The sequence below is a fragment of the Callithrix jacchus genome, chromosome 6, assembly GCF_049354715.1.
Source record: "Callithrix jacchus isolate 240 chromosome 6, calJac240_pri, whole genome shotgun sequence".
Taxonomy (NCBI): domain Eukaryota; kingdom Metazoa; phylum Chordata; class Mammalia; order Primates; family Cebidae; genus Callithrix; species Callithrix jacchus.
Genome location: NC_133507.1, coordinates 25001814 through 25024560, shown reverse-complemented (window position 1 = coordinate 25024560; position 22747 = coordinate 25001814). Strand labels below are relative to the sequence as shown.

At 40.1% G+C, this 22747-nt stretch overlaps 1 protein-coding gene across 5 annotated transcripts in view; it reads right to left on the bottom strand.

Annotated features, from left to right (window-relative positions):
- Positions 1-22747, bottom strand: part of ADAMTSL3 (ADAMTS like 3) — a 454464-nt gene that overhangs the window by 308426 nt on the left and 123291 nt on the right. For all 5 annotated transcript variants that reach the window (XM_035303956.3, XM_035303955.3, XM_035303954.3 and 2 more), the window contains exon 4: positions 14973-15100. In XM_035303956.3, the coding sequence (XP_035159847.3) occupies positions 14973-15100 (128 nt within the window). The remainder of the gene's footprint in view (positions 1-14972; positions 15101-22747) is intronic.

The following is a 22747-nucleotide window of genomic DNA, read 5'->3' as shown; positions in this document are numbered from 1 at the left end:
GACACCTACACCCCCCCCCAAGACTCAACGAGGAAGAAGTGAATCCCTCAATAGACCAATAACAGGGTCTGAAGTTGAGGCAGCAATTAATAGCCTACCAAGCAAAAAAAGTCCAGGCCCAGACAGGTTCACAGCGTGATTCTACCAGATGTACAAAGAGGAACTGGTACCATTCCTTCTGAAACTATTCCAAACACTACAAAAAGAGGGAATCCCCCACAACTCATTTTATGAGAACAACATCATCCTGATACCAAAACCTGGCAGAGACACAACTAAAAAAGAAAACTTTAGGCCAATATTTATAATGAACACTGATGAAAAATCTTTTTTTTTTTTTTTTAGTTTTTTGAGTGGTTTTAATCCTCTTAAAAAATTTTCTTTTTCTTGATGGTACTTTTTACATGGCAAACTGAATGCAACAGCACATCAAAAAGCGTCTCTATCTTGATCAAGTAGGCTTCATCCCAGGGATGCAAGGCTGGTTCAACATATCCAAATCTATAAATGTAATCTATCACATAAACAGAACCAAAGACAAAAATCACATGATTATCTCAATACATGCAGAGAAGGCCTTCAACAAAATTCTACAGCCCTTTATGTTAAAAACTCTCAGTAAACTAGGTATTGATGGAACATATCTCAAAATAATAAAAGCTATTTATGACAAACCCACAGACAACATCATACTGAACAGGCAAAGCACTGATTATCAAATAGGAAATGTTTTCTCTGTTGCTTTTGTCATATTTGTCAAAGATTAGAAGTTGTAGATGTGTGGCCTTATTTCTATGTTTTCTATTTTGTTCCATTAGTCTATGTGTCTGTTTTTGCACCAGTATCATGATGTTTTAATTACTGTAGCCCTGAAGTATAGTTTTAAGTCAGGCAGCATGATGCCTTCTTCATTCTTTTTGTTTAGGATTGCCTTGGCTATTCAGGCTCTTTTTTGGTTCCACATGGATGTTAAAATAGTTTTTTTCTAGTTCCATAAAGAATTTCAATGTTACTTGAATAGAAATAGCATTGAATCTACAAATTGCTTTAGGCAGTATGGCCATTTTAACAATATTGATTCTTTCTATCCATGAGCATAGGATGTTATTCCATTTGTTTGTGTGATCTCTGATTTCTTCAAGTGGTATCTTATAGCTCTCCTTGTAGAAATATTCCACCTCCCTGGTTAGCTGTATTCCTAGGTATTTTATTTTGTGTGTGTGGCAACTGTGAATGGGACTGTGTTTCTGATTTGGCTCTTGGCTTGACTGTTGCTGATGTATAAGAATGTTAATAATTTTTTTCACATTGATTTTGTATCCTGAGACTTTGCCAAAGTTATCAGTTTAGGGAGCTTTTAGCCTGAGACTCTGGGGTTTTCCAGAAATAGGATTAGGCCATAGGCCAAAAGGAATAGTTTGACTTCCTCTCTTCCTATTTAAATAATCTTTCTTTCTTTCTTATCTTATTGCCTCATCCAAAACTTCCAGGACTATGTTGAATAGGAGTGGTGAGAGAGGGCATCCTTGTCTTGTGCTGCTTTTCAAGGGGAATACTTCCAGTTTTTGCCTATTCAGTATGATACTGACTGCATTTGTCATAGATGGTTCTTATTATTTTGATGTATGTTCCTTCAATATCTACTTTACTGAGAGGTTTTTTTGTTTGGTTGTTTTTTGAGTTGGAGTTTCACTCTTGTCACCTAGGCTGCAATGCAATGGCACGATCTCAGCTCATTGCAACCTCCACTTCCTGGGTTCCGGTGATTCTCCTGCCTCAGCCTTCCAAGTAGCTGGGATTACAGGGGCCTGTCACCACGTCCAGCTAATTTTTGTATTTTTAGTAGAGACAGGGTTTCACCACGTTGGCCATCCTGGTCTTGACCTCAGGGGATCCACCTGTCTCAGGGGATCCACCAGTCTCAGCCTCCCAAAGTGCTGAGATTACAGGTGTGAGCCTCTGTGCCCAGCCTTATTGAGAGTTTTTAACATGAAGATGTGTAGAATTTTATGAAAAGCTTTCTCTGCATCTATTGAGACAATCATGTGGTTTTTGTTTATCTGATAAGTCATATTTATTAATTTGTCTATATTGAATCAATCTTGCATCCCAGGGATAAAGCTTACTTGATAGTGGTAAACTTTTCGATGCATTGTTGGATTCACTTTGCCAGTATTTTGTTAAGAATTTTTGCATCAATGTTTATCAAAAATATTGGCCCGAAGTCTTCTTTGTTGTGGCTCTGCCAGGTTTTGGTAATGGGATGATGCCGGACTTATAGAATGAGTTAGGGAGGGGTTCTCCTCCTCAGTTTTTTAAAATACTTTGTGCAGGAATGGTACCAGTTCTTCCTTATACCTCTGGTAGAATTTAGCTGTGAAGCATTTCATCTGGGCTTTTTTGGCTGGTAGGCTATTTATCACTGGTTCAGTTTCAGAGCTCATTATTGATCTGCTTAGGGATTCAATTTCTTTCTGGTTGAGTCTTGACAGGGTGTATGTGTCCAGGAATTTATTTTTTCTAGATTGTCTAGCTTATGTGCATAGGGATGCTCCTAATATTATCTGATGATTGTTTTTATTTCTGTAGAGTCAGTGGCAATATCCCCCTTTTCATTTCTGATTATGTTTATTTGAATCTTTATTAATCTAGCTAGACTTTACTATTTTTTTCAAAAAACCAGTTCCTGAATTCGTTGACCTTTTGAATGTTTTTTTTTTGTGTGTGTGTGTCTCAATCTTATTCAGCTCAGCCCTAATTTATTTCTTGTGTTCTTCTAGCTTTGGGATTGGTTTGCTCTTGGTTCTCTAGTTCTTTTAGTTGTGAGGTTAGGTTGTTAAAATGAGATCTTTCTAACTTTTTGATGTGGGCATTCAGTGCTATAAACTTCCCTCTTTTTTATTGCATTTTAGGTTTTGGGGTACATGTGTAGAACATGCAAGATAGTTGCATAGGTACACATGTGGCAGTGTGATTTGCTGCCTTCCTCCCCTTCACCCACATATGGCATTTCTCCCCATGCTATCCCTCCCCAGCTCCCACCTGCCACTGTCCCTCCCCTATTCCCCCCAATAGACCCCAGCATGTAGTGCTCCCCTCCCTGTGTCCATGTGTTCTCATTGTTTATCACCCGCCTATGAGTGAGAACATTCATTTTCTGTTCTTGTGTCAGTTTGCTGAGAATGACATTCTCCAGATTCATCCATGTCCCTAAAAAAACATGAACTCATCTTTTTTGATTGCTGCATAATATTCCATGGTGTATATGTGCCACATTTTCCCAGTGCAGTCTATCATCGATGGGCATTTGGATTGGTTCCAGGTCTTTACTATTGTAATCAGTGCTGCAATGAACATTCGTGTGCATGTGTCCTTATAGTAGAACAATTTATAGTCCTTTGGATATATACCCAGTAATGGGATTGCTGGGTCAAATGGAATTTCCATTTCTTGGTCCTTGAGGAATCACCACACTGTCTTCCACAATGGTTGAACTATTCACTCCCACCAGCAGTGTAAAAGTGTTCCTATTTCTCCACATCCTCTCCAGCATCTGTTATCTCCAGATTTTTTAATGATCGCCATTCTAACTGGCGTGACATGGTATCACAATGTGGTTTTGATTTGCATCTCTCTAATGACCAGTGATGAGCATTTTTTCATATGTTTGTTGGCGTCATATATGTCTTCTTTTGCAAAGTGTCTGCTCATATCCTTTGCCCATTTTTGAATGGGCTTGTTTTTTTCCTGTAAATCTGTTTGAGTTCTTTGTAAATTCTGGATATCAGCCCTTTGTCAGGTGGGTAGACTGCAAAAAATTTTCCCATTCTGTTGGTTGCCAGTTCACTCTAAGGACTGTTTCTTTTGCCGTGCAGCAGCTGTGGAGTTTCATTAGGTCCCATTTGTCTATTTTGGCTTTTGTTGCCAATGCTTTCAGTGTTTTGCTCATGAAGTCCTTGCCTAATCATATGTCCTGAATGGTTTTGCCTAGATTTTCTTCTAGGGTTTTTATGGTGCCAGGTCTTATGTTTAAGTCTTTAATCCATCTGGAGTTAATTTTAGTGTAAGGTGTCAGGAAGGGGTCCAGTTTCTGCTTTCTGCACATGGCTAGCCAGTTTTCCCAACACCATTTATTAAACAGGGACTCCTTTCCCCATTGCTTGTTTTTGTCAGGTTTATCAAAGATTGTATGGTTGTAGATACATTGTGTTGGCTCCAATGCCTCTGTTCTGTTCCATTGGTCTATATCTCTGTTTTGGTACCAGCACCATGCTGTTTTGATTACTGTAGCCTTGTAGTTTAGTTTGAAGTCCGGTAGTGTGATGCCTCCTGCTGTGTTATTTTTGCTTAAAATTGACTTGGCTATGTGGGCTCTCTTTTGGTTCCATATGAAGTTTAAGGTGGTTTTTTCCAGTTCTATGAAGAAGGTCATTGGTAGCTTGATGGGGATAGTGTTGAGTCTGTAAATTACTTTGGGCAGTATGGCCATTTTCATGATATTAATTCTTCCTAACCATGAACATGGAATGTTTCTCCATCTGCCTGTGTCCTCTCTTATTTCGTTGAGCAGTGGTTTGTAGTTCTCTTTGAAGAGGTCCTTTATGTTCCTTGTTAGTTGTATTCCTAGGTATTTTATTCTCTTTGTAGCAATTGTGAATGGCAGTTCATTCTTGATTTGGCTCTCTTTCAGTCTATTGGTGTATAGAAATGCTTGTGATTTTTGCACATTGATTTTGTATCCTGAGACTTTGCTGAAGTTGTTTATCAGTTTCAGGAGATTTTGGGCCGAGACAATGGGGTCTTCAAGATATATGATCATGTCGTTGGCAAATAGAGACAATTTGACCTCCTCCTTTCCTATTGAAGACTTTTATTTCTTTTTCATGCCTGATTGCTCTGGCTAGAACTTCCAGTACTATATTGAATAGCAGTGGTGAGAGAGGGCATCCTTGTCTGGTGCTAGATTTCAAAGGGAATGTTTCCAGTTTTTGCCCAATCAGTATGATATTGGCTGTTGGTTTGTCATAAATAGCTTTTATTATTTTGAGATACGTTCCATCAATACCGAGTTTATTGAGGGTTTTTAGCATAAAGGGCTGTTGAATTTTGTCAAAGGCCTTCTCTGCATCAATTGAGATAATCATGTGGTTTTTGTTTTTGGTTCTGTTTATGTGGTGAATTACGTTTATAGACTTGCATATGTTGAACCAGCCTTGCATCCCCAGGATGAATCTTACTTGATCATGGTGGATAAGGTTTTTGATGTGCTGTTGCAATTGGTTTGCCAGTATTTTATTGAAGATTTTTGCGTCTATGTTCATCATGGATATTGGCCTGAAGTTTTCTTTCCTTGTTGGGTCTCTGCTGGGTTTTGGTATCAGGATGATGTTGGTCTCATAAAATGATTTGGGAAGGATTCCCTCTTTTTGGGTTATTTGGAATAGTTTCAAAAAGAATGGTAACAGTTCCTCTTTGTGTGTCTGATAGAATTTGGCTGTGAACCCATCTGGACCTGGGCTTTTTTGTGTGTGGTAGGCTCTTAATTGCCGCCTCAACTTCAGATCTTGTTATTGGTCTATTCATAGTTTCGACTTCTTCCTGGTTTAGGCTGGGGAGGACACAAGTGTCCAGGAATTTATCCATTTCTTCCAGGTTTACTAGTTTATGTGCATAGAGTTCTTTATAATATTCTCTGATGATGGTTTTAATTTCTGTGGGATCTGTGGTGATTTCCCCTTTATCGTTCTTTATTGCATCTATTTGGTTAGTCTCTCTTTTCTTTCTTATCACTTTTGTTGATCTTTTCAAAAAACCAGCTCTTTGATTTATTGATATTTTGAAGGGTTTTTTATGTCTCTATCTCCTTCAGTTCTGCTCTGATCTTAGTTATTTCTTGTCTTCTGCTAGGTTTTGAGTTTTTTTGATCTTGCTCCCCTAGCTCTTTCAATTTTGATGGTAGGGTGTCTATTTTGGATCTCTCCACTCTTCTCATGTGGGTACTTATTGCTATGTATTTTCCTCTAGAGACTGCTTTAAATGTGTCCCAGAGATTCTGGCATGTTGTCTCTTCGTTCTCATTGGTTTTGAAGAACTTCTTTATTTCTGCCTTCTTTTCATTGTTTATCCAGTCAACATTCAAGAGCCAGTTGTTCAGTTTCCATGAAGCTGTGTGGTTCTGAGTTAGTTTCTGAATTCTGAGTTCTAACTTGATTGCACTGTGGTCTGAGAGACTGTTTGTTATGATTTCAGTTGTTTTGCATTTGCTGAGGCATGATTTGCTTCCAATTATGTGGTCAGTTTTAGAGTAGGTGTGATGAGGTGCTGAGAAGAATGTATATTCTGTGGATTTGGGGTGGAGAGTTCTGTAAATGTCCATCAGGTTTGCTTGTTCCAGGTCTGAGTTCAAGCCCTGGATATCCTTGTTGATTTTCTGTCTGGTTGGTCTGTCTAATATTGACAGTGGAGTGTTAAAGTCTCCCACTATTATTGTGTGGGAGTCTAAGTCTCTTTGTAAGTCATTAAGAACTTGCCTTATATATCTGGGTGCTCCTGTATTGAGTCCGTATATATTTAGGATTGTTAGCTCTTCTTGGTGTATCAAACCTTTTACCATCATGTAATGTCCTTCTTTGTCTCTTTGGATCTTTGTTGCTTTAAAGTCTATTTTATCAGAGATGAGAATTGCAACTCTTGCTTTTTTTGCTCTCCATTTGCTTGGTAAATCTTCCTCCATCCCTTTATTTTGAGCCTTTGTGTATCCTTGCATGTGAGATGGGTTTCCTGGATACAGCACACCAATGGGTTTTGGCTTTTTATCCAATTTTCCAGTCTGTGTCTTTTGATTGGTGCATTTAGCCCATTTATATTTAGGGTTAGTAGTGTTATGTGTGAATTTGATACTGCCATTTTGATGCTAGCTGGCTGTTTTGCCTGTTATTTGATGCAGATTCTTCATTTTGTTGATACTCTTTTGCCTGTGGTATGTTTTTGAAATGGCTGGTACTGGTTGTTCCTTTCTATGTGTAGTGCCTCTTTCAGGAGCCCTTGTAGAGCAGGCCTGGTGGTGACAAAATCTCTGAGTACTTGCCTGTTTGCAAAGGATTTTATTTTTCCTTCACTTCTGAAGCTCAGTTTGGCTGGATATGAAATTCTGGGTTGAAAGTTCTTTTCTTTAAGGATGTTGAATATTGGTCCCCACTGTCTTCTGGCTTGTAGGGTTTCTGCTGAGAGATCTGCTGTAAGTCTGATGGGCTTCCCTTTGTGGGTGACCGGCCCTTTCTCTCTGGCTGCCCTTAGCATTTTCTCCTTCATTTCAACGCTGGTAAATCTGACAACTATGTGCCTTCGGGTTACTCTTCTTGTGGAATATCTTTGTGGTGTTCTTTGTATTTCCTGGACTTGGATATTGGCCTGCCTTGCTAGGTTGGGGAAATTTTCTAGCTTGGATTCATTCTCTTCGTCACATTCAGGTACACCTATCAAACATAGATTAGGTCTCTTCACATAATCCCACATTTTTGGAGACTTTGTTCATTCCTTTTTGCACTTTTTTCTCTGATCTTGCCTTCTCATTTTATTTCATTGAGTTGATCTTTGAACTCTGATATTTTTTCTTCTGCTTGGTCAATTCGGCTGTTGAAACTTGTGCATGCTTCACGAAGTTCTCATGTTGCGTTTTTCTGCTCCATCAATTCACTCATATTCCTCTCTAAGTTGTCCATTCTTGCTATCATTTCCTCAAATCTTTTTTCAAGGTTCTTAGTTTCTTTGCATTGAGTTAGATCATGTTCTTTTAGCTCACAGAAGTTTCTCATTACCCACCTTCTGAAGTCTGATTCTGTCATTTCATCACACTCATTCTCCATCCAGCTTTGTTCCCTGGCTGGTGAAAAGTTGTGGTCCCTTGTAGGAGGCGAGGTGTTCTGGTTTCAGGTGTTTTCCTCCTTTTTGCGCTGGTTTCTCCCCATCTTTGTGGATTTATCCACCTGTCGTCTGAGTAGTTGCTGATTTTCCAATTGGGTCTCTGACTGGACATCCAGGTTGTTGATGATGAAGTATTTCTGTTTCTTAGTTTTCCTTCTAACAGTCTAGCCCTCTGCTGTAGGACTATTGAGGTCCACTCCAGGCCCTGCTTGCCTGGAGAACACCTATAGCAGCTGCAGAACAGTGAGGGTTGCTACCAGTTTCTTCTTCTGCTATCTTTGTCCCAGAATGATGCCCGCCAAATATCAGTCTTATCAGTCCTTTGTGAGGTGACTCTTTGGATATACAGGGGTCAGGGAGCTGCTTGAGGAGACAGTCTGTACTTTATAGGAGCTCAAGTGCTGAGCTGTGAGCTCCGTTGTTCATTCAGGGTTGCTAGGCAGGTACGTTTAAATCTGCTGCAGGCGAACTCATAAACCCCCTTTTTTCCTCAGGTGCTCTGTCCTGGGGATTTAGGGCTTTATTTATGAGTATCTGTTGCACTGTCCTGCCCAGCAAGGAGGCAGTCTATTCACTGCCTGCCTGTAGAGGCTATGCTGAGCTGCTCTAAGCTCCACCCTGCTGTCGTGGGCTCTGCCCTGCTGCCGTGTATAATTCTCTGTAGTCCTGTTTATATGGGTGTGTTTAGAACTGCTGAGGCGATGGTGGCCTGCCTCTGTAATGGCGGACTCTCCTATGGCAGGTTGCCTCAGCAATGGCGGGCTGCCTTGGCAATGGCAGGCTGCGTCAGCAATGGTAGAGTACCTCCATAGAGGTGGAGTGCCTTTGTAATGGCAGATGCTCCTCCCCCACTGTGCTGCACCATCCTGGGTTCAGCTGTGCTTGCCATGAAACTCTCAGCCCCGAGCATTTCCAATTGCTGTTTTGTTTGTTTTTGTGGGGGTGGGACCTGCCGAGCCTGATCACCTGGCTCCCTGCCTCAGAGCCCTTTTTTTTTTTTTAAGTTGAATGGCTGACTCTCTCCCAGGTGTTCCAGTTGTCTGCTGAATGGGTGCTGGGATCTTTGTGATTTCCCATGCAGCGACCCACTGTGCCGGCTGAAACAACGTCACTTCTTCGAATCTCCTGGCCTGGCTTTCTGTTTAAGTCCCATTTAATCAGATGAATGTGCTAATCCGCCTTCCCAAATCTCCAGTTGCCAGTTTAACAGGGCAACCAGATCAGCATATTTTGTGTGAAGTGCCACTGCACTGCGGCCCCTGTCCAAACAGCTACGCCAGCTGAAACAGCCGCCCTGGTGGCCCATGGGGCTCCTACACCTGGGAATCTCCTGGTCTGTGGGCAATAAAGATCCGTCTGGAAATGCGGCATCCACTCACCCTCTGCGCTTTCACTGGGAGCTACAATTCTGAGTTGCTCCTACAGTGCCATCTTCTCTGATCTCCCCCTATAAACTTCCCTCTTCACATTGGCTTAGCTGTGTCCCAAAAACTGTGGCATGTATCTTTGTTCTCACTAGTTTCAAAGAACTTCTTGATTTCTTCCCTAAATTCTTTATTCACCCCAAAGTCATTCAGAAGCAGGTTATTCAATTTCCATGTGATTGTATGGTTTTGAGTGATTTTCTTAGTCTTGATTTTTAATTAGATTGTGCTGTGGTCTAGAGATCATTTTTTATGATTTCAGTTCTTTTGTATACGCTGAAAAGTGTTTTACTTTTGATTATGAGATCAATTTTAGAGTAAGTGCCATGTGGTGATGAGAATAATGTATATTCTGTTGTTTTGGAGTGAAGAGATCTGTAGATGTCTATGGGGTTCCTTTGATCCAGTGCTGAGTTCAGGTCATGAATATCTTTGTTAATTTTCTGTCTTGATGATCTAATATTGGCAGTAGGGTGTTAAAGTCTTTTACTATTACTGTGAGAGAGTCTAAATCTCTTTGAAGGTCTCTAAGAATTTGCTTTATGAATCTGGGTGCTGTTGTGTTAGGTGCATATATATTTAGGATAGTTGAGCCCTTTATCATTATGTAATACCCTTCATTTTTAAAAAAATTTTCTGATTTAAAGTCTGTTTTGCCTGAAACTAGGATTGCAACCTCTGTTTTTTTCTGTTTCATATTTGTTTGGTAGATTTTTGTCCATCTCTTTATTTGAGCCTACGTATGTCATTGTATGTAAGATAGGTCTCTTTAAGACAAGCAAACTAATGGGTCTTGGTTCTTTATCCAGCTTGCTACTCTGTGTCTTTTAATTGGGGCATTTAGCCCACTTACATTCACGGATTCGATCCTGTCATTATGATGTTAGCTGGTTATTTTGCAGACTTGTTTATGCGGTTGCTTTATAGTGTCACTGGTCTGTGTGCTTCAGTATGTTTTTGTAGGAGCTGGTAATGGTCTTTCCTTTCCATATTTACTGCTTCCTTCAGGAGCTTTTATAAGGAACTCTTTTAAGCATTTGCTTGTCTGAAAACGATAGTATTTATCATTCAGTTATTAAGCTTAATTTGCTGGATATAAAATTCTGGGTTGGAACTTCTTTTAAGAATGTTGAACACTGGCCCCAAATCTCTTCTCACTTGTAGGGTTTCAGCTGAGAGGTCTGCTGTTAGTCAATGGACTTCCCTTTGTACGTTACCTGACCTGTCTCTCTATCTGCCTTTAACATTTTTTCTCTCATTTCAACCTTAGAGGATCTGATGGCTATGTCTCTTGGGGATGATCTCCTTGTAAAGTATTTTACTAGGGTTATCTGCATTTCCTGAATCTGAATGTTGGCCTGTCTAGCTAATTGGGTTCATCTATGAAGTTCTCACAGATAATATCCTGAGATATGTTTTCCAAGTTGGTTCCATTATCCCCCTCTTTTTCAGGGACACCAATAAGTCATAGATTTTGTCTCTTTACATAATCCCATATTTCTCAGAGGTTTTGTTCATTCCTTTTATTCTTTTTTCTCTATTTCTGTCTGACTGTCTTATTTCAGAAAGCTAGTCTTCAAGCTCTGAGATTCTTTCCTCCACTTGGTCTATTCTGTTATTAATCCCTGTGATTATATTATAAAATTCTTGTAGTGTGTTTTTCAGCTCTCTCAGTTCAGTTACATGCTGGCTATTTTGTCTTCAAGTTCCAGTATTGTTTTATAATGATTTTTAGCTTCCTTGGACTAGGTTTCAACATACTGCTACAGCTCAAGGATCTTCATTTCTGTCCATATTCTGAACTCTGTTTCTGTCACTTCATCCATCTCAGAACTCTGTTTCTGTCACTTCATCCATCTCAGCATGGTTCAGAACGCTTGCTGGAGAGGCAAGGTGGTCATCTATTGGAAAGAAGGCATTCTAGCTTTTTGAGTTGTCAGGGTTCTTGTGCTAATTCTTTCTCATCTTTGTGGGCTTATCTTCCTTTAATCCTTGAGGTTGCTAACGTTTTACATAATTTTTTTTCTTTTATCCTATTTTTTTGATGACCTTGAGGATTTGCTTCTAGTATAAGGTGGATTCAGCCAACTGGCTTTCATTTCTGAAAGATTTTAGGGGGCCAATGCTTGGCTCCCAGCACCTGACTGGATGTTCTAACTCTGGGGAACTTGTATTGGGCCCCAACTTTGTTCAATGGCTCCTCGATGTTAGGAATTCACTGCACTGGGGGGCCAAGGTGCTTTTGGACTGCTGGCCATTACACTCTGATGGCTGATGTGAGCCAAAGCATTTCGTAGCACAATGACAGCAGGATCCACCCTCATTTGCACATACCAGCAGCATCAGTAGTGGCAGCTATGGTAGAGTGCTAGCAGGTACCTGGGGGCCTGCTTCCCTGTAAGCATTCACCACAGTGGTGGAGGCAATGCAGCTATGGGTGGGTGGGAGGCCCCTATTGGTGACTGTGTGTGCAGTCGTGCTGGAGGTGGTGTTGGCTTGGGGGCAGGGCACTGGCAGGTGCAGGTCTGGGTGCTTTCTCTGTGCCCCAAAAGCAGTAGTGGTTGCTCAGGGCAGGGCAGGATCCACTGTTCTCTGCACAGTGTTAGTGCAGGATTGGATGCTGGCTGGCTCTGTGCCCACCAAGGGTCTGTCTGCAGGGAAGTGCCCATTCTGCTCACTCTCATCTAATTGTTCTCCAGGCATAAAAGACTGTTTCCATTTCCTGCTCCAGGACATTTACATATGCTGCTCCTACTACCTGAATTTTTTTGGTCTCATAACTCTTCCCATCACATAATTAATTTCTTCTTAGCAGTAAGGTTTCAGCATAAACATGCCCCAGCACAGAGGGCTTCCCTGACCATTTTATGCATCTTCTTGACACAATTTTTAATTATAAATAATTTAATTGTTTACTTGTTTATTGTTTGTCTCCTTAGATGTAAGAACCTTGAAGGCAGGATATGAGTTCAGTTCACTGGAGTTAAACTCCTTACCCACATCAAGGGAATTAAAAGGATCTGGAGCCAGAGACTTATGGGAAGAACTTCTGAAGATTTCATTGAAAAAGATGTGCTGTGAGTCTCCCTCTCATTCTACACCATCAAGGAGAAGGGATGAGGGCTTCAGTGTGCTAACCCCAAATCAAGAGGAAGAAATTTTGAAGACACCACTTGAAGCGTTCAATATATGTCACCTACAGTTGGTTGGTATTTAATTCACACCTGAGAAATTTAAGGGCTGAGAGAACAGCTGCAGCAGCCCATGTAAGCAGAGTAGGTGTTGCAGCACTGGGTCCCTGAACTTCAAGAGTTTGTTTAGCAAACTTTGCATGAGGGTTTCCTGTGAACCAGATGTGGGCACATGCATGAGTGCCAGCATGTGGTTGTCTTAGGAATTTGCCAGGATGGCCACTGAGGGGTTAGCACATGTAAACAGGGAGAAGCTGGGGGTATGTCTAGCAGAACCAGAGCTGAGGATAGAGCAATATTACCAAGACAAAGTGTTGTGAATAGCACATTTCAAGGGAATTGGAGGCAAGAAATCCCAAGGAATTTGGGAAGGCAAAGGCAATTTCTCAGAAAATCCATCAAAGTGCTTACAACAGCCTGCTTAAGACACTTGCCAAACAGAGAGCATCAATACCTGCCCTCAACAATAAAGTCAACTAAGAACTCTCCCACCTCCCTTTCCTCTCCTCTTGCCCAAGTCTCCCCTTCTGAATAGGAGTGGAAAAGATGGAAGAGGTCCAGCAACTGCCCTGCCCTACCTGCAGCCTCTTCCATCAGCAGCAGGGCCCAGTTAGGAAAGAGAAGAGAAAATCACAAGCATCCTGGAGACATATCAGTTGGCAAAATTATGTTCCAAGCAAAATCAAAGAAATTTTTTAAATGAACCAAATAATAAGTAAATATGTGAACATTCTAGTTGTAGGACAATAGGATAAAAGTGGTCATTCATGGTTCTTAATATATTCCTCTAAATTATTTTTAACAAATGCAAGTACATTTTTAAAAATGCAAATAAATCCCACTCCTTTCCCACTCTAACCCTACCACTAATTGCAAATTATTTATACTCTTCAGACTTGAAGGTTAGAAAGAGATGCCAACGTTCTCCCTTCCCCAGTTGTTTCCAGGTTGGAAAGCTCCCCCTGTGCTCTATGCGGCTGGCCAGCAGTGGGAAAGAACTTACCCTTGGGCCTGTATTCCCAGCAATTTGGGAGGCCAGTGGATCATTTAGGTCAGGAGTTCGAGATCAGCTTGGCCAACATGGTGAAACCCTGTCTCTACTAAAAATATAAAAATTAGCCAGGCGTGGTGGCAGGCGGCTGTAATCCCAGCTACTTGGAATGCTGAGGCAGGAGAATTGCTTGAACCTGGGAGGGGGAGGTTGCAGTGAGCCAATGTTGCACCACTGCACTCCAGCCTGGGCAACAGAGCATGACTCTACTAACAACAACAAAAAAGCCCCCTCCCCTTGCCCACAGGATATAGCTCCCCTATTGTAGCCTCTTTGGCAGGATAAATATATCCCAATACAACATGATACCCCAATCATTCTTCCACACAGCATGACACAGAGTGCCAGGGCCCATATTTCCTTACCAAGGTGAAAATATGGGGAAGCAGGCATACCACTTTGTCTTTGCAAGACTAATCCCTGGATTTAGTTCTACAATGCTTTACTGAAGCTCCCATGCTCCCCTGGGGAAATGCTACTATGTTGCCTCCAGCAGCCTTCTCATGCCTTCCTAGAGTAGACCAGTGAGTCTTTCTTCTCAAAGGCCACATGTACAGTCTCTCATCTGCCCTGCTCTGCATTGCCTCAAGGAAACTGGAGGACATATTTGGTCACTGTTTAATGTATCATAAAAGTGACCTCGATAAAATCCAAACTTGAGCCAAACTATGCTCTCCCTGCATTTCTACTCTGTATCTTGAAGCTAATCAGCAAAGATCAATTTACCCTTTTTCCTAACAATATCCTAAATCTGAAGATGGCTGCCATAATCTTGAAATTTTCTTTTGTACAAGACCAGCATGTCAGATTCCATCAGCTCTGTCTTACCTAAGAGCTGATGCAAACCGTTCCATAAAGAATTACCTTAAATTGTCTCAAAAACAATAAGCACAGACTTAATACAAATTTAGAGGTTTTAAAAAAGAAACTGATTTTACATTTTGGCAAATGTTATTTAATATAAACATATCTAAAATGTGAAAACAGAACTTGCACCATGTTCTTAATCAATGGGTTGATCAGAGTAGATGAACAAGAACTGGATTAAGTTGCAGCAACCCAAGGTCAGAAATTAGAAGGCTTGACCTCTTGCCCCAACTCTTGACAACTTTAAACCAGTGACTTAAGGTGCCAGGATTTCCTTTCCTCAAAGCCCGAAGTGTCTGGTGCTCTTGAGTCCTGTGGGCAACATGCCTACACCCACGAAAACAGGACCATTGCTGCTTAAATATGTTAACCTGAGGTTGACTAATATTTAGAAAAAGCAAATTCTTCACCATCATCACAGTACATTCCAAAGCCAAATAAAGTTCTCTCTCCTCTCCACCCATCCAGAGGTACTGACACATTCCACATGCAGGAGCAAGTGAGGCCACCACTGACCTTCCAGTCAAACATCTCCGCAGAGAATATGACGCTCCTCCCCCGCAGGTCCGGGAGCAGTCACTCCAGTCACCCCAAGCATCCCAGTTGCCATCTTTGTCTTCATCTGAGCGAGCATTTCTTGAGGTCTAGATGTTAAAAAAAAAAAAAAAAAAAAAAAAAAAAAAAAAAAAAAAACAATAAATGATAGACAAATGTGGTAGAAATATCCCAAAGCTTCCAGGGTTATCTTTGTTTTGTTTTGTTTTGTTTTGAGATGGAGTTTCCCTCTTATTGCCCAGGGGTGCAATGGCGTGACCTTGGCTCACTACAACCTCCACCTCCCAGGTTCAAGCAATTCTGCATCAGCTTCCTGAGTAGCTGGGATTACAGGCACCCACCACCACACCTGCCTAATTTTTGTATTTTTAGTAAAGATGGGGTTTTGCCATGTTGGCCAGGCTGGTGTTGAACTCCTGACCTCAGGTGATCTACTCAACACATCCCAAATCCAGTCATTTTCTAAGCTCTTCACAAAGACCAATGATACCCCAAAATTATTGGCTATGGAATAACTGCATTTTAAAAAAATGACAGGTTTAGATGAAAATCAGTTGCCACATGCATACCTTTCTACCTTAAGAAGGTTCTGTTGAGATGGCTTTTAAGCTCAGTTTTATATCTGAAATTTTATCATTCCTATATTTAAATAAATTGACTAAATATTAATTATATTATTCTGTTTTCTAACTTGCATAGCAAGGACCCAGCTTGAGCCTAACTGTCTCTACTAAAAATACAAAAATTAGCCAGGCATGATGGCGTGTGTCTGTAATCCCAGCTACTCAGGAGGCTAAGGCAGGAGAATCACTTGAACCTGGGAGGTGGAGGTTGTAGCTGAGACTGTGCCACTGCTCTCCAGCCTGGACAATAGAGCAAGACTCTGTCTCAAAAAACAAAAGAAGAAAGAAGAAGGAAGAAAAAGAAGAAGAAGAACATGAGGAAAAGAGAAGAAGAAGGAGGAGGAAGAAGAAGGAGGAAGAAGGAGGAAGGAGAAGGAGGAGGAAGAGGAAGAAGGAGGAAGGAAGAAGGAGGAGGAGAAGAAGAAGAAGGAGGAGGGGGAGGAGAAGGAGAAGAAGGAGAAGAAGAAGGAGAAGAAGGAGGAAGAAAGAAGAAAGAAGAACGTGCTCATCAGTGAAATTCTGACTTGCTTGCATGTCAGGCAGACTGGTGGTAACTGCCAAGAAACCTTGCATAAGGATTTGTGGAACCTCCTGAGAGAGTCTCCATTCTTAGAAAACAAAGTCATATGAATAAGTTTGGCCAAGTTCTAAAGCTTTCAAATTCAAGAAAATAGGGAAGAGTCAATTGTGAGTACAGTTTGGTTTAATTGGTCTCCTGGATTTTCCACCATTGACTTAATTAAGAATACTATTAAAAAGATGGGGCACTACAAGTAAAAAGTACACAGATAGATGTAGGCATAGATGTGAAAAGAAATGAAGCTCATTAAAGTTACAAAACTTTACTAAGGGGCCTAAAGTAGACTTGAATAAATGAAAAAACAACCATATCCTGAATGAGTAGACTCAATACTGTAAAATGCTACTTCTCTCCAAGTTTATCTATAAATTCATAGCAAGTGCCATCAAAATCCCCAAAGAAAAATTTTTTGAAACAACAGGTAATTCTAAAGTTCATTTAGTATCATAAATATCTATAAGAGCCAAGGGAGGCCAGGCACAGTGACTCATGTCTATAATCCTAGCACTTTGGGAGGCCAAGGTAGATAGATTTCCTGAGCTCAGGAGTTCAAGATCAGCCTGGGCAACATGGCAAAACCCCTCTACTAAAATACAGAAAAACTAGCTGGGCATGGTAGCACATGCCTGTGGTCCTAGGTACTTGGAAGGCTGTGGTAGGAGTATTGCTTGAACCTGGGAGGCAGAGGTGGCAGTGAGCTGAGATCCTGCCACTGCACTCCAGGCTGGGTGACAGGGCAAGACTCTGTCACAGACAAACAAACAAACAAAACAAAAAAGCCAAGAGAAAAAAACTAAAATACCGTGAAGGAAGATAGAATTACTAAATGATCCAGCAATCCAACTTCTTGGTATTTATCCAAAATAATTGAAATCAGGGTTTCAAAGAGATATTTGCATACTCATTGTCTGCAATAACCAAGACATGGAAGCAACCCAAATGTCCATCAACAAATGAATGGGTAAACAACATGTGGTATACATAAAATGGAATATTATGGAGCCATTAAAAAGAAAGAAAGCCTATCACATGCTACAATATGGATGAATCTTGAGGCTACTGGGCTGTGTGAAACAAGCCAGTCACAAAAGACAAACACTGCATGGTTTCATTTATATGACATATCTAACATAGTCCAATTCCTTGAAGCAGAAAGTAGAGTGGTTGCCAGGGACGGGGGTGATGAGAAAATGAAGAGTTATTGTTCAATGGGCATAAAGTTTCAGCCATGTAAAATTATAAAGTTCTAGAGATTCATTTTTCAACACTGTACTTACAATTAACAATACTGTACTATATGCTTCAAAATTTATTAAAAGGGTAGATCTCATGTTATGCATTTTTTAAATGCAATTAAAAGAACTGTAAAAGAAGTAAAATGAGAGGGAAATTGTCTCAGTTAACAGAGAATTCTCATGGCAATGAACAATCGGATCTATTAGATAAAAAAAAAAGAGTCCAGAAACAGTATAAGGACGTGGTATAGTATCACAAATCAATGTGACAACTGTTTTGTGGGTTTTGTTTTTTGGTTTTTGGTTTTTTTTTTTTTTTTTGAGATGGAGTCTCACTCTGTCACCCAGGCTGACAGTACAGTGGTGTGATCTCAGCTCACTGCAACCTCTACCTCCCAGGTTCAAGCAATTCTCCTGCCTCAGCCTCCCAAGTAGCTGCAACTACAGGTGTGTGCCACCATGCTTGGCTAATTTTTTTATATTTTTAATAGAGACAGGCTTTCACCATGTTAGCCAGGATGTTCTCAATCTCCTGACCTTGTGATCTACCTGCCTTGGTGTCCCAAAGTGCTGGGATTACAGGCATGAGCTACTACGCCTGGCATGTTTTGTGCTTTTAAAAATTACAGATAACCTCTTCATAGAATATGCCAAAATAAATTCCAGATCTATTAGAAATTTTTGTTAAAATACTGAAACCATAAAATATTAGCAATATTACAGATTAATCATCACATTAGTCTTGGTATATATCTATACCCATAGTTGTATAGGAAAGACTATCCTAGATATATCAACAAAAGTAGAAACTATAAAGGAAAAGACTGATAGGTTTAATACATTAAAACAAAAACACATATATCATTGTCTATCCCTTTTCTACAGCTAAAGCTATAAGCATAAGAATATATATGCAAAATGTACTACTAAAAGCCCACATATATGGGCTGGAGGTATACAATGATGTTAGAAACAGACAGGAAATGAATGTCAACTGAATGTTTTGTTTTCCCTAGTCCGCCCCCCCCAGAATATGATAAATTGTTAAATGCCAGTTTTATTACTATTTGAACTTTCAAATAGTAATGGTTTTTGAAATTTTTATTTTAAAAATATTGGGGTGGGGAAAAAGATAATCATTAGATAATCATATTAAATCTATATCATTTTTCATACATGTAAACTTTGTACACATATAGGGAGAGGAATCAGAGGTTAATTAAAACGTGACAGTCATTACGTCTACATGTGAGGGATCTGGGTGACTTTAACATATTTTGTTGTTGTTTCTCGGCATTTTGTAGTGTTTTCTTAATAAAACATATCAAAGTTTAATTAAAAACAAGGAAGCAAATGAACAAAAACCACATATTCTTGGTGTGTAGAAAAGTTCAAGTCAGACAGAATTTAATAGGTAAGTTCTAAGCTGAAGAACAGTGAAGTTTATGAAAGAAACTGTGACATATTAATAAACTGCAGCATGTGACTTAACTAGATATTGCACAGGTTTCCTTAAGCCCTTAGGCAAGTTACCTCATGTAACCAAAAAAAAAATTAAATTAAATTAAAAGAGGGATCTGTGGAAAGGAACTTCAAAAGTGAAATGAAGAAATAATGACTGGAAGCAAAGAGGGAGTTTTCCAATAATTTTCACTCAAGTCTCACCGATCAGCGGGTTTTATGGCTTCTTGCCAAGCTACCTATTTATAGCACAGTAAGCAGTCCTTCTAGAGGCAATATTTCAGTAACAGTCAAGTGAAAGGAAAGGATAAATATCTGGTGACGGATCAAATCTGTCATCAGGAATAGGGGCTAATTAAACCCATACTATTTACTGTTCTAATTAGACCACTGTTCAGTTCAATTTTCTATACTAAACGTCACCAAACATAACTCTGTCCTGTCTATGACATAATAAAAAAATAAAGTTTTAATTCACAAAAAATACAATAAGCAGTTTAGTACTTTCATCTGGACTTTTAGGTTGAGTAAGTCCAAATCATTTAGGTAAATGTTTAAAATATACACAGCTGAAATTGATTTTTCATTTTGTCACTCGATATACTGAAAGGTTGAATGTGAAAAGTTGAAAAACATCATCATATATATTTTTAAATGAAAGTTGAGAGTTTTTGTAATACTGTTTTAATTTGTTTTTATTCCCACTATCCCATCTGTTCAGTTCATAGTTAGAATCAGGTTTCTTTCCATAATTTCTCTATCTTAACTTACAAAAAAAAAAGAATCTTGATTCTAAAATAACTAAAATAGGCATGTTATAAGTGCAAGCATTTGATTTCTCTGATGGGATAGGTAAGACATTTTCCCTGGAAGAAAGCAGAGTGCAAATGGCACCTCAAGAGCGGTCCTTGAGTTTTTCTCCTCTCCTCAGCCAGAAAGATGTTTGGATTTTGCTTTGAAACTCCAATGTCGTCTCCAGCAGCCAGGCCTTCTGCCTTTTTAATATCATTTCTCTGGAGAAATAGCAGTAATATCCCAGCTTTCCACCCAGTTCTGCTCTCTTCCCTTTGATCCTAGCAGCATGATGATAACACAGATATTCAGAAATAACTCCACTGAAGCAGAATGAAGTGCCACCAGGACCATTGCTGAAAATTTAAGTTGGGTCTTCTTCCTTGCAGTGAAACAGAACCTGCTTCCCTGGAGCTTCCATTACTCTAGAGCAGTGGACAGAGTCTTGATTCTCTTCTACAGAAGAGTCCTTCTCAAGCTTCTGAAAGCCTCCTAGTTCCTTCTATTTTCCCAGATCCTTTGCAACTAACTACATTCTTTCTCAGCACACATCGAAATTTGTACATTTTTAAGCTTAAAATGTAATGTCCAGAATACAACACTGAATCTAGAAAGATAGACTATACATTGCACCTATGATACAGGTTTCTTTAGACAAAAACTGTTTCCTTCTTCTCTCCCTCCCTCCATTCCTTCCTTTTTCAGTCAGCCCATTTACTGGAATCTGCTCTGGAGACAGCATTGCATAATGGTTAAACTTTGACTCTGTTTGATTCTGAGTTTCTTAAACTTTCTAAAACTCTAAATGAAATGGAGATGATAATCTTTACCCAAGCAGGATTTAAATAAAATAACACATAAAGTACAGGCAGTATCTCATCAAATGCAGTTGGTGAATATCTCAATAAGGGTAAGCAATTGTCATTTCTCCCCAGGCTATCCCAATGCCAAATGTGGGTGAAGGGGAGAAAGGAAGCAAAACACACTGCCATGTGTGTACCTATGCAACTGTCTTGCATGTTCTGCACATGTACCCCAAAACCTAAAATGCAATATAAAATTTTTTAAAAAGGGTAAGCAATTGTTTTTCTTTTTCAAAATAATGTCCTTTTCAAAACAATTTAAATACTGAATTTCCTCTTGTTGGTTTTGGCCCAGAATAGTAGCCTGTTGAGACCTGTTTGAACCCTGATCCTGTCACCCTATCTATCAGCCACTATGCTCAGATCTGCAGCTTCCATGTCTTCACCCAAGTCCCTGATAAACATGCTGGACATAGCTCCCTAATCTTACAGCATTCCATTAATGTATATTTCTGCTTTTTAAACTAGTAAGCCAACCATAATGCAAAGTAAGCAGCCAACTAATCAGACTTGGAATCTGTGAACACAGTTTAATGTTACAATAAAAATATGAAATAATACCAAATACCATCATCAAATGTCAGGTGGCAGACAGGTTTGTGGGGAGGGAAGAAAGCAGCCATCAGAAGGAACCGGATCTGCCAGGATGGAACCTGTATTCTTGGGCTGCATGGTGATGATGAGCCGCCCGAGTAAAGAGATTTGCAGCAGCCCTGCATTGGTCAGCCCCAGCTCTGAAGGTTAATGACAATAAAATACAGCTGACTGATATCAACTTGATCTTTGGCCTGATTGTAACCCAGGTGAATGTCTGTGTTTGTTAGTTGAGTATCACTGCTCTCGATTCCCCCTGTTCAAACATCTCTCTAGGTTGTCTCAAGTAATCATTTAAATTCCATATTGTTATAATCTTATATTTAAATTCCAAGTTGTTAAGTGGACCCAATCCAAGTGTGCTTCAGTGAATACCATGTCACTCTGTGACCCTGTCTGGGGCCAGAATCTGAGGCAGAGCATGGAAGAAGACCTGAAGAACTCTGTCCTACATAAAGTAGCCACTGCTAATCATTATTAATTCACAGTGTGAGTACTGACTACCAGTATTTTTCCTACCTTCTCTCTAACCTTATGAACAAGCCCTTTAAGATACATATCACCTTCCCCATTTTGCAGGTACACAACTGTGGCTTTGAGAACCATGTGTGTCCAAGGCTTATCTATAATTTCTTTTTTCTTCTTTTTTTCTTTTTTTTTTTTTTTTTTGAGACAGAGTCTCTGTCACCCAGGCTGGAGTGCAGTGGCATGATCTTGGTTCACTGCAACCTCCACCTCCCAGGTTCAAGCAATTATCCCACCACAGCCTTGCAAGTAGCTGGGATTACAGGCATGCATCACCATGCACGGCCACTTTTTGTATTTTTAGTAAAGATAGGGTTTCATCATCTTGGCCATGCTGGTCTTGAACTCCTGACCTCAGGTGATCCACCTGCCTAGGCCTCCCAAAGTGCTATAATTACAGGCATGAACCACTACACCCAGCCCTCATCTATAATTTCTAATGTCATACAATGAACATGTATAATTTTACAATAAAACATTCAATAAAAGTTATTTTCTTCTTAAAAAAAGAAGGGCCCAGGCAGAAGTCCTTTCTGTCTTACCCCAGACAAAGCCTTCATTTTCCTATGGACATCTGTGTGTTTTCCCCACTGATGCTCCACTTCCTTTCATGAGCAGGAATCCAGTCAAATACAGCAGCCCAGCTATCATCACTCACAGTTAGCATTTCGCATCTTGGATCAAATACATCTGCTGCTGTGATCTGCTTGACCACAACATTCCTTCAATATCTCCATGAAGTCTTGTACTTCCCCCCCTTATATTGCAAGCAGAGCTACACTTCTGCTTTTCAAATGTATTTCATTTTATCTAGGTTTTTTCTTGAGGAATTCACATTCCTGACTGATGTTCATGAACTCACATGCATTCGTGCATTCTCTCACATAAACTATTCCAAGAGCTTGCTAAGTTCAAGGCTCTGTCCTTGGTGCCCTGGGAATACCAGTGTGGATCTGGCCCTCAAGTAGCTCCCAAATCAATGAGCATCAGGTGACCGGGACAAGAGCTGTGGTGAGGCAATGGCAATCCTTGGTTGTCAAGAGCAACAGACACAAGGGGCCTA